Below are 12,355 nucleotides of genomic sequence, written 5' to 3'. Positions count from 1 at the left end.
AACTGAGGTTGATTTGCGAGTACCTCTGTATGTATTTTTAATTAACTATGCCCCCCCTACGATTTAGCACCTTCAAATACCTGTATTGATTTTTACCCTGAAATCGCTCATTTTTATTTATCTGCCCTGGCGTAAAATGGCCCAAAAAATACAAAATAGTGTTTTGTTTTGCCAAAAATCGCTGTTATTTGATTCCTCAAGTTCTTGGTCTATAACAATCTTATCGACATCCGGATCAACTGTTACCCAAAAAATTCGAGTTCTACGGGTCAAAATACATAAAAAAAACTTGAGTAAGTCCATCTGAATTAACGAGGCCGTTGTACCCCCCCTGGCGACAGGACTATTACATAAAACTTAACAAAAAGTACTTACCTCGGGAGTTTGTTGTACAGGTACGAAATTACAAAATTTAGAGCTACTTGCACTTCAATATGCATTTTGAGAATGTGTAGATGTAGTGGGTTCTTCGTTGGGAAAATTTATAAACACATTGATTTCTTTTGTTTTTAAGGGTAAGTTATGTTTGCTTCTATTCCGTTTCTTTGTGAAATTAAGGTACGTGTCTGAAACAAAAAAACATCTTTTAGTAAAGGGATTTTAAACACGTATTGACAAATATTTAGAATTATATTTTAGAAATAATAGACATGCTATACTGATTCAATAATATCGTCCAAGATGTTTAATCCAGCCCTTAATATCCACAGGAAAATCTCTACCATATTACCATCCGCTAAAACAAAAATTGCTTTGGAAAGTCAAGGGGAATATACGATCCCTTGTCAGGACTGCGACAAATCGTACATCGGACAGACCAATCAAAGAATACAGGTTAGATGAGAAGAACATATAAATACCATTGAAAGAAAAGAGAACACGTCATCTTTAGCACATGTCATAAACACATGACATAAAATAAACTTAAAGGAAACAATGAAACAGCGATGCTAGATGCTAGATAACATTGAAAATAGGAGCAAACGTGTATGCAGGGAAGCAATAGAAATTGAAAAACACCCAAAATCTAAATACAAGAGATGATGCCCAAACACTTCCAATTGAGTGAAAACCAATTCTACAGAAAAACTTAGGTAAATTAGCAACTAACACCCCGCCCACCCGCGTGCATACAGGATCATTCACAAGGAGCGCTGCAAAGTATTTAAGCAGAATTCAGCAGCTTAGAAATCAGTTCTGCGGCCAAACATAGAAACGTAGACATAGCAGTGACCAACCTGCAAACAGCGTTAGAAGACATAGAGGAATGGAGTATAAAGTGGAAGATAGCCATCAACTCCGAGAAAACGCAAGCGGTACTATACAAAAAAGGTAGACAACAGCCAGAAGAACAACTGACGGTGCAGAACACCCCCATCGAGTGGAAAGACGAAGCCAAATATCTAGGAGTCATCATGGACAAAGGATTAACCTTCAAGAAACATGTAGAAGCCACAGTCCAAAAAACCAACATGGCAAGAGCAACACTAAGAGGACCCACAGTAAAGAAAAGTAAAATAAGACTGAAAACTAAAATAAGGCTTATAAATAGTATAATACTTCCGATATTAACGTACGCATCTTTCGCATGGGGACACGTGTGTGATACAACAGAAAAAAAGATACAGGCAGTCCACAACAACAGCCTAAGAGAAGCAGCCAAAGTCCCAAAATACGTAGCCGAACGATTCCTCTTCAGAGAATTACAGCAAGTAAGAGTCACGGAGATGATGACAGACAAGGCCAGGGTAAAATTTGCAGAACTGGAGCACCATCCAAGCCCAATACTGCGAGAGATGCTAAGGTACGACGCTTTCCACCGGTGGAAACACAAACGTCCAAAACAACAAATATTGTTAAGTGAAATAAATAAATAAAATAGTGAAACAGTGAACGGTTCGTAGCTCGAAAACAACAAGTGCCGAAGAAAAACGTAACACAAACGTAGGTCCAATACCACGATCACCTTTAAGGTAAGTCAGATATAAAAAAATTTTCTAAAAAAGGCGTAAGCCACCAAAAAAATCACAAAAAACAAAAAAATCATAAAATTCTTGAGTTCCAAGCCATTGGACTGAGCTTAATGGGGCTTGGTACAATGACTTGGGGCCCAAGCAAGCAATTTTAGTTCCGCGGATAAGTAATTAAGAAGATAAAGGCATACAGCGCTTCACGCTGGCCTAGTTTTTTTTTGCATTCGATTAGGGTACCACATGGAATCTTATTACCCAGGATTCCATTGTGAAGAGCATTTGGCTACGATAGTTGTGCCCCCATCGCGCATCAGCGTGCTATGGGGGGGAAAGGGATGGCCTGGGACATTGGAGCGAGGTGGGGTGATCCCTGTTTTTACTCGGGTCAAAACATCTCGCCCCAATAAATTGTTACATCCGAATGTAATTTTTCGATAGGGTGGACATGGACATCTCCCACAGGTCGGGTTGAATCAAATTGCTTGCTTGCTTGCTTAGAAATCAGTTCTTCTTAAACAGGAGAACAGAATCAAAAAAATACTTTTAGAATACATAACCAAATTGAATAAATACAATAAAATAGAATACATAAAAAAATAATATTGATAAATAACAAGATCAAAATTATTGCGTGCAACTGGGGATGACGAGTAGATTTCTGGAAAGATGATCGCAAATAAAAATGTAATGCTGGCTCGATGGCAAATTGCCAAAGTAACTTTGAATTATGGGGCCTTCTTCAAGAGACACAACTTCTCTCTTGGTATAAAAGTAAGAATGCTGCGATGCTACGTCTTCTCTGTCCTTTTTTATGGTGTTGAATCGTGGACCTTGAACGAAGATATGTGCAGTTGAGATGTGGCTATATTGGAGAACACATAAAATCCCGTGGACTGACCGAGTCACAAATGAGGATAAAATACTTGGGACAGATTATGCGAAATGAATCCAGTATGCCCTCCTACAAGCCATCCTGCAAGGAAAAATATTTGGAAAGCGTGGTCCAAGAAGAAGAAGAACACTCTGGTTCAAAAATATTAGAACCTGGTTCAACACAATGCAGATAAGGAGAGGAACTTTGGATTATCTGGAGTACATTAAATGATATAGCAAGCGATAAAACTTAGTTATCACCATTATATCTAGAAAGGGCTTCCAAAAAACAAATATTATATAAGTAATTCAAATTCTCTTGAATAAATCTTATTGGATAGACTTCATCAAGTGAATATTTAAGGAATCAAGTTTAAAAGTTAGCAAAACTTTGTAACAACACAGAAACAAACATAAGATATTAAAGAGCATTATAATCAAGTCTGGAAAACATTTCTAAAAACTTTATAATTCATTACTATAATTAAAATATCTCCCATTTCTGAGTACCAGTTTATTATACCTCACTTCTTGAAATTGCACATAAAGACACATACATCACACGTCCTTTTAACAATAATGAAAATAGCAGGGGATACTTTTTAAATGTCATCCATTTTACCCGTTTTAAGGATATTTCGTCTGGGAGGTTTTCTACACACTGGAGACCAATACTCCAGGGGGGTGCACCCACATTTTTGCGATTACGCTTAAGGGAGTAATAGTTCCTTTGGGAAAGAATAACAGACATCTGATATCGATTCAAGCTGTGGTCCTGATAATTAAACTGGAAATGACTATTTTTCTACGATTATTTCAAAACTGTCGTCTATAAATCTCTATTTGTTCACAGAATTAATTTTTAAAATTTTACTATTGATCGATGCACGATAGTTGCTATCCATACGATAAAACAAGTGATAGAGAAAACATAAGAGTACGACGGAGAAACACATACACATACTTTTCCTAGACTTTGAACAGGCCTTTGACAAACTAAACAGAATAAAATGATCCAAGACTTACAAGAGAGTAAAATACCAAATAAAATTATAAGAATGATAGAAAAGACAATGTGAGATTTCCAAACAACAATAGGCACCGGAAGAGAAAAAACAGAAATAATAAAAATAAAAAATGGAGTAAGACAAGGAAATGCGCTCTCAACGGTACTATTTATTCTATCACTAGACAAGATAATAAAAAAAATCTGTCAAACGCAGGAAAATAAAGAATGCATTACAAATAATAGGATATGCGGGCGATATAACCATTGTAACAACAGATAAAAAGGCATTAAAGGAAACCTTCCAAAAAATAGAAAACGAAGCTAAACTGAGAGGACTGGGAATAAATGAACATAAAACAAAATACATGAACGTAAGCAAGAAAACGAAGACACAAATGACAGATCTGACAATAGACGCACACAGTTTCGAAGAGGTTGAAAGTTCAAATATTTGGGAGCATTACTTTCTGAGATAATTTTTAATTTTCTTCTAGACCATACCAATATGCAATGAATGTAACAATTAATGTGAAATTAAGAAAATAGTCTAAAGTAAATGTTCAAAATGTTCAAAACAATGGATAACCACCAAAATAAGGAGATTGAAAGAATAAATATACGCTAGAAACAAGTTGTAAAATCGCAGAGTAGCGGAAGACAAACTTTTCGAAAATAACATTGCAAAGATTAAAGAAAATGTTGAAAAAGTTAATGGAATTACGGAAAAGGAAAGAGGATAGTAATAATGACAATATGGAAGAGAAATTTGATTTGAAAACAACAGGAAACCTTATCTCACACATAGGAACGATGGATGATTCAATTAAAACATTTCTGGATAAAGAAAAAAAGGCTTACATTTTATACAACTATTTTCATATACAACTCATTTCACATACAATATCAGTATGATATTTTGTTACCAATTTCAATACAACGTGGAATGAAGTAAACACTTCTGTTCTTTATAGGTATATGAATTTATTAAAATTCTTAAAATTTATCCACGAGGGAGTGCAATTACAAAACGTTTTCGGTCAAACTGACCATCATCAGTGTAAACGTCCAGTGTACAAGTAGTTGTAACTAGCCACTTCAATAGGTGTAAAAACCTCTAAATTACATTATTGTTACATTATATATTAAAAAGTAGTCGACATTAAGTCGATGTCTTAAGATTTTAAAGTTCACATGTGGATGTACTTCATCCTTGCTCGAGAATTGCACAAGGTACCTACTTGTGTTCAAGTGAGAGGTTAACGACCAAGAGATACCAAGAGAAAATGTCAAAGAATCATACTTTTAGACATATTAGTACTAGCTATCTAAGATACCCAATAATATTCAACTCAGCGGGGTGCTGAGGTATCATTTTATAAAACAGACAGATCCCTTGTTTATGGAATTCCACACCTCGAACAATAAAAGCCCGCTGAGCTGAATAGTAATGAGTCTTTTATATCAGCGATTGCAAACCCAACGAAGAAATAAGAACACTATCAAAAGTAACAGATGTGATTCAAAAGATTGCAATGTTCAAATGGAACTCTGCAGGACGCATAGAAAGAATGGAAGACAACAGACAACCGTTGGACGAAGCAAATTCTTGAATGGTGACCAAAAACAAGTAAGAGAAGTAGAGACATACCTCAAACCAGATGAACAGGGCCCGGATTACGAACACTCGATACGAATCGTATCCGCCATGTTTTCCCATAAGGCGCTACGGTAAAACATGGCGGATACGATGCGTATCGATTGTACGTAATCTGGGGCCTGATCACATCAAGCGAATGGCTGGCCACGAATGGATTCAAAAATTGGACATCATTAAATTGTAGGGTCCGAGAAGTTAGCTACAGATATAAGGATATGAACGCATGACAGTGTTGCCATGTGTTTTTAGAATAAATCGGAAAATAGCATGTGATATATTTTTATTAATTTATTAACAGGGAAAACATTAACTATGTAGATAAAATAACGAGAAAAAAATTTAAATTTCTCTAATTATGTCGAAATACCAAGATTTTAGTATCAATAATAAAGTTAGAAAGTGGAAAATAAGTAAAATTCTGCTGCTTTAAGATTTTACTATATACTTTTAGCGTTGATTGATGAATATAGGGGGTATATTCATCAATCATCGCTTTTAGTTTATTATTATCTATATGATAATACGATTTGTATAAATAATAAAGTTAAACTGAAAAACTTTCACGTGGTACAATATAGTTGTAGGCACTTTAATATTTTAAAAAGGCATACAATAAACACAAAAATAACGTACTGACGAAGTGGACACTTTTCATTAACTAACAGCATATCAGTATTCAGTTACATTCATTCCAAATAATAAATAATAAAATAATAAAAAGAAAGTCATACATTTATATCTGCGGAACATCTGTGCAATCTGGCAAACGCAAATTTAAACGTTCTGACTCTATTGCCAAATCTATCCAGTAATCTATCAGGGCAATTGCCACAAAAAAATTTCTAATAATTAACTGCAGTTAATATCACAACAAACAACAAATATTTATTCGTTCGTGTTTTACATAAATTAAAAAACAGTAAAATCCATAAAATTATGTAAAAAAAGATAGTTTCCAAAGCTTCCTCTGTATATTTGAAGCGTGCAACATAATTATACATTATATACATTATAATCCCATTGCAACACTGCCAAACTTAAATTCAACGTTCTGTGAAAATCTAATGTGGCTAACTTCTCAGACCCTCCAACTTAATGATGTCCCAAAAATTAACAAACAAAAATGAATGGATACACCTAAGGGAGGCTTACATTCTACGGTGGATGGAATAGCTGTTGATGATGATGACTATACATATCATATATTATCATATCATACCTCTCTCCCTTTTGTCCTCTTCAAATTACTACAAAACTACAGACATGTTAGATGGTAGGGAAGATGGACTCAATTTGATATTCATTTTTTTTGCTTGTTTGTAATGTTCAAGATGTAGACTAAAGAAAAAAGTGGTCGATTATTTATTAAATTTATAAGTATTGGTAATATGTACACACAACGAGCAAGCATAAAACAAATTTTCAATCTTCCTTTAACTATTCTCTGTCAACACAAACTAACATCAAATCTATTCTATAAACGTACTGAATTAATGTTTTTGTAACTCATTGAATAATCATCAGCTTGGGATGCTGTGAGTTCGACCCTGTCCCGAAACAGGGAATCTCCTGCGACAACATGGCCTAATTACAGCAGAAGAGAGCGCCTACATGGGAAGCATGGTGCGCTGCTGGGATGGGGATGGGGACGACAGGCAGTGGCAGTGGGCAACGTGACCTACTTTTAAATTTGTCACAAATCTAGCGGGCGCTCCGCTCCGCTGCTGATGATGCCGCCTTCGTAGAGGTGGGCGTAACTGTTACAAAATAACTGTCAAAATTCTGGATTTTCGTTTGATTTTTTGATTTGATGATGTGATCTGATTATCACATGATGATGTGAATAATTATCATCACCGAACGACTAAGCAAAGAATTTAGACTTCAGATCAATACCGGAAAAACCCATTGTTTATCCCAGAGAGCATTTTTTTTGCAATAACATAAGTCAGAAGAAAATGACGTTAGAACCATTCCACAAGAAGTGTCAAATGAAAGAGCAAGAGCTATATTTTCAACTTGGTTTAAAAAAGTGAATAAAAAATGCATTTATTAGTAATAAATAATTATGCAAAAGTATCGCAAATCTTTCCTTATAAACTTTTTATTTTGTTATATAAGAAATTATACATATTGATTACAATTTTTTATCAATAATGATATAATATAGATAACATTACTTGTAGTATGGTATAGTTAGACCCAAACCCAGACATCCAAAGTGAAAGTTATCCTCCAACACCAAATTGTTCTATATGGTCCACATAATGTTCAGAAAAAAGTCACACCATTTTGAGCGTCGGGTTTGGGGGGGGGGGGGGGGGAGAGGGAGGGAGAAATCTGCAAATTCGTAGTTTTTTACGTTTTTCGTCAATATATCTAAAACTAAGCGGTGTAGCATGAACAACCCTCTACACAAAATTGTTCTACATTAAATTTGAAATAAAAAAGACCCTATGCATAACTCTTCTAAAATGAACGGTTCCAAAGATACGGAGGTAGTATAGTATAATTGGTCCAAAAAAAGGCCTAACCCAGACATCCAAAGTAAAAGTTTTCCTTTAACATCAAATTGTTGTATATGGTACACATATTGTTCAGTAAAAAGTTACACCATTTTAAGCGTCCGGTTTGGGGGGGAGATGGGGGAGAAATCGGTAAATTAGTAGTTTTTATAAGTTTTTCGTCAATATTTCTAAAACTATGCTTTAGCGTAAGGAATGTTCTATAAAAAAATGTTCTACATAAAATTCAAAACAAAAAAGATTCTATACATAATTGTTATAAAATCAACGGTTCCAGAGTTACGGAGAGTGAAAAGTATAGGTTTTCGATACTTTTCATATTTACCGATTTCTCCCCCCTCTCCCCTCAAACCCGACGCTCAAAATGGTGTGACTTTTTTCTGAACATTATGTGGACCATACAGAATAATTTGGTGTTGGAGGATAACTTTCACTTTGGATGTCTGGGTTGTTGGTATAGTTATATCATAAATATTGCCAAAAAAATATAAAACTATCGAAAACCTCAACTTTTTACCCTCCGTAACTCTGGAACCGTTGATTTTATAACAATTATGTATAGAATATTTGTTGTTTTAAATTTCATGTAGAACATTTTTGTATATAACATTGTTTACGCTAAAGCATAGTTTTAGAAATATTGACGAAAAACGTAAAAAAACTACTAATTTACCGGCTTCTCTCCCAGCTCCCTCCCAAACCGGACGCTCAAAATGGTGTAACTTTTTACTGAACAATATGTGGAGCATATAGAACATTTTGGTGTTGGAGGAAAACTTTTACTTTGGATGTTTGGGTTAGGCCTTTTTTTGGACCAGTTATACTATACTACCCAGCGGCGGCTCGTGGCCTAAAAAAGTGGTGAAGATGAGAAAAGTCTGCCGGACCCAAAAGAAATTTCGGTATACTTATACCTATGACGCGCCCAAATCTCATTAAAAATTCTTTAAAAAATGTTTAGAGTTTAGGGCCCTAACAACTTGAAAACTTTTTTATGGCACTTACATTAGAGACGAGGATGAAACAGAGCTCTCTTTTAAGTCTTTGAGTTTTAGTAAATATTTGCCAAAAACTCAAAATAAATTTTGAAAAGCGTCGGAAGGAATGATCAAACTGTATGACCCAAACTTTGTTGTATCTGCTAAGCTTATTCATCACAATCACAATTCACAAAGAATTTTAATTCATCACAATCCTGAAAATGTAATCCATTTCCATTAAAATATATATATTAAATAAAAAAATTGGGTAGAATTTGCATTCGTGCTCATACCATCATCACACCTATAGATCTTTTCAAAGTATTAATAATCGTCATTGTGCTTGCTTTGTCAAAAACAGAATTAAAAAATTATTCACTTCTTTTATCACGTATTAATTGACGAGTCCTTTTTATCTAGTTAAAACAAAAATGAATATCTAGGGACGTTTTTTTTAAGAACGTCATATAAAATATCTGTTATAATATGAAACATGTCGATAAAAACTGCTAAAAATGTAAACTCAAAATCATTTAAATCTCATAAAAAGCCTTTAGCCAGCTGAACTGATTTGCGGTCTTCCATCTTCCGAAAAAAAAACGAATACTGCCCATCATAGCACGCATCCAACTAAAATTTTACTAGGTGAATACGGCGGACTTATTTTTAAATTCATCTGCACTTGCTAATTTTGGTACTACCAGTGCCGATATGATGACGTCACGTTGCCATGACAACCGTTGACGCTTGTGCAGCCGAGAGCCGAAATTTCATCTACGTCTTCATCTAACTCTGCTCGAGTCATAGAAGTCAAATGACACAGGTCAGTATCTGACCGTCAAGGACCTACAGTTTTAATTTTTGGATTACATATTGAAATTCTTTTTTAATTTTTGAATTACATATTAAAATTCTTTTTTAATTTTTGGATTAATTAAAAAAATAGGTTTATAATTAATTTCAGTATTTAGATATAATAATGCTACTTATATTTTTTTATTTTTTTTATCTCAATTTGATTATATTTTTTGGTGAAGATCACCTTCACCTACTTCACCTGGCCGGCCGCCGCTGTACTACCTCCGTAACTTTGGAACCATTCATTTTAGAAAGATTATGCATAGGGCCTTTTTTATTTCAAATTTAATGTAGAACAATTTTGTATAGAGGGTTGTTCATGCTAAACCGCATAGTTTTAGAAATATTGGCGAAAAACTTAAAAAACTACGAATTTACCGATTTCTCCCCCCTCTCCCCCCCCCCAAACCCGACGCTCAAAATGGTGTGACTTTTTTCTGGACATTGTGTGGACCATATAGAACAATTTGGTGTTGAAGGATAACTTTCACTTTGGATGTCTGGGTTATGCCATCTTTTGGATCAACTATACTATACTATTGGTAGTTGTGCACTTAAAACAGGATAAAAAAGTTAATTTTTTGGAAAAAGTTATTCAAAAAGTTTATAAAGAAAAATTTACGATACTTTTGCATAATTATTTATTACTAATAAATGCATTTTTTATTCACTTTTTTAAACCATGTTGAAAATGTAGCTCATGCTCTTTTATTTGACACCTGTGGACTGGTTCTAAGATCATTTTTTTCTGACTTATGTTATTGCAAAAAAATTCTCTCTGGGATAAACAATTTGAATAAAATTTAAACAATTGAATGAATCGCTTTGAAATTTTTATCACATATTAAGCACCAAAGAATTATCATTTGACAAAAATTTCAAAGCTGTACACTAATTTTTAGAACAGTTATTGAGAAAATATTTTTTATTGCAGTTCCGACCTTTTTTCGCAATTATATTAACAATAAATGAGTGCATCAAACTTTGTAATACGTCATTCTAAAGCTTTTTCTATGATCTCGAAGATATTTGTACTAAAAAAATCATAAGTTTCACTGTTTTCCATTGATTTGAAAAAAAGGGGAAAATGCCATTTTTTGACAGTTAATTGTTTATAAATAAAAATGGCCGCCAGATCCTACGAAGGAAATAGTTATACCTAATTTGTTCCTATAGGTATTACCTGTCGAAAAAACGCTTCAGTACCCTGGCTGCTGAAGTGTCACGAACAGGGTATATTTTTGTCTTATTACCCTGGCCTATATATAAAACCGTTCATCTGGCTCAAGATCGCAGCCAGTGGAGACATCAATCTAGCAATATTTAGAGTGTCACCACACCTGACAAGTGCTCAATGAATGAGAAGAATGTTAGATTTACATACCGCTTCAAACTGATATGTAAATAAGGAGGTATATGTTAACTAAACTAAATTTACAATCAAGATGCAGTAGAAATAAACAAACCAACACACGTTACATACTACTGAGAGCACTCCCGAATCATAATTTACAATGTATACACATTGTAAATCCCAAATCATGATTTTCAAAGTTTATATATTGTAAATTATGATTCGGGAGTGCTCCCAGTAGCATTTAACGTGTCTTGGTTTATTTATTTCTACTGCATCTTGATTTTAAATTTAGTATAGATTGGTATAAAATTTCATTAATAACTTTTTTTTATTTCATTACCATCGGTTAGAAGAAACCTGAACGATGATAATAACTCACCACCATCATCACCATTTACAATAGATTGTTTAGTTAATATATACGATATGGTATTAGTTTATACAAGGTATAAAGGACGCCGTGAGAGTTATGTGAGATAGTTCTCTTGTGCTTTGTGACATTCTTCGTGTCGGTACTTATCATGTCTCAATATGTGGCCTAGATATTCAAGTTTTTTTTTGTTTAATTGTGCTCACTGTTTCTTTCCCTTTTCCGATTCTGTGAATTACCTGTACCTCTATGTTGGTAACATGTTCGGTCCAGGATATACGAAAAATGCGTCAGTACACCCACATTTCGAATGCTTTTAGTTTTTTCGTGAGTGTCTCTGTCAGCGTCCAGGCCTCCACACCATATAGTAAGATCGGAAAATGTAGCATTTAACTAGACGTAGTTTTAGGGGAAGAGATAAATCTTTGCTTATGAGGAGCTTTTTCATGTTAAATACTTGCTCTAGCTCGTTCTATTGTCGCCTTAATTTCTGTGCCCTGTTCCCATTTTGCATTTACGTTGGTGCCAAGGTATACATAAGATTCTACATAGTCAATTAGTATGTTGTTTATCCGTAACTGTCCAGCAGGTTGTTGTTTTTTGCTTATCAGCATCCATTTTGTCTTATTGAAGTTGAGGCTCAGGCCGTATTTATCACTAACTGAATTAACCCTTTCCATTGCCTGTTGTAATTCATCTATGCTAAAGTCTAATAAATCAGGAAATCTGAACCATCTTTTCTTTTCTTTTAGT

The 12,355-nt window shown here is 34.3% G+C and overlaps 1 protein-coding gene across 5 annotated transcripts in view; it reads right to left on the bottom strand.

Moving 5' to 3' along the window:
* Nucleotides 1-12,355, bottom strand: part of LOC114326699 (protein Tob1) — a 356,611-nt gene that overhangs the window by 28,241 nt on the left and 316,015 nt on the right. For all 5 annotated transcript variants that reach the window (XM_028275113.2, XM_028275114.2, XM_028275115.2 and 2 more), the window contains one exon: nucleotides 376-566. In XM_028275113.2, the coding sequence (XP_028130914.1) occupies nucleotides 376-440 (65 nt within the window). In that variant the 5' untranslated portion in view covers nucleotides 441-566. The remainder of the gene's footprint in view (nucleotides 1-375; nucleotides 567-12,355) is intronic.

Source organism: Diabrotica virgifera, chromosome 4, assembly GCF_917563875.1.
Source record: "Diabrotica virgifera virgifera chromosome 4, PGI_DIABVI_V3a".
In the NCBI taxonomy this organism is placed as follows: domain Eukaryota; kingdom Metazoa; phylum Arthropoda; class Insecta; order Coleoptera; family Chrysomelidae; genus Diabrotica; species Diabrotica virgifera.
The sequence above is the reverse complement of the archived record's forward strand: the minus strand, read 5'-3'. Positions and strand labels throughout refer to the sequence as shown.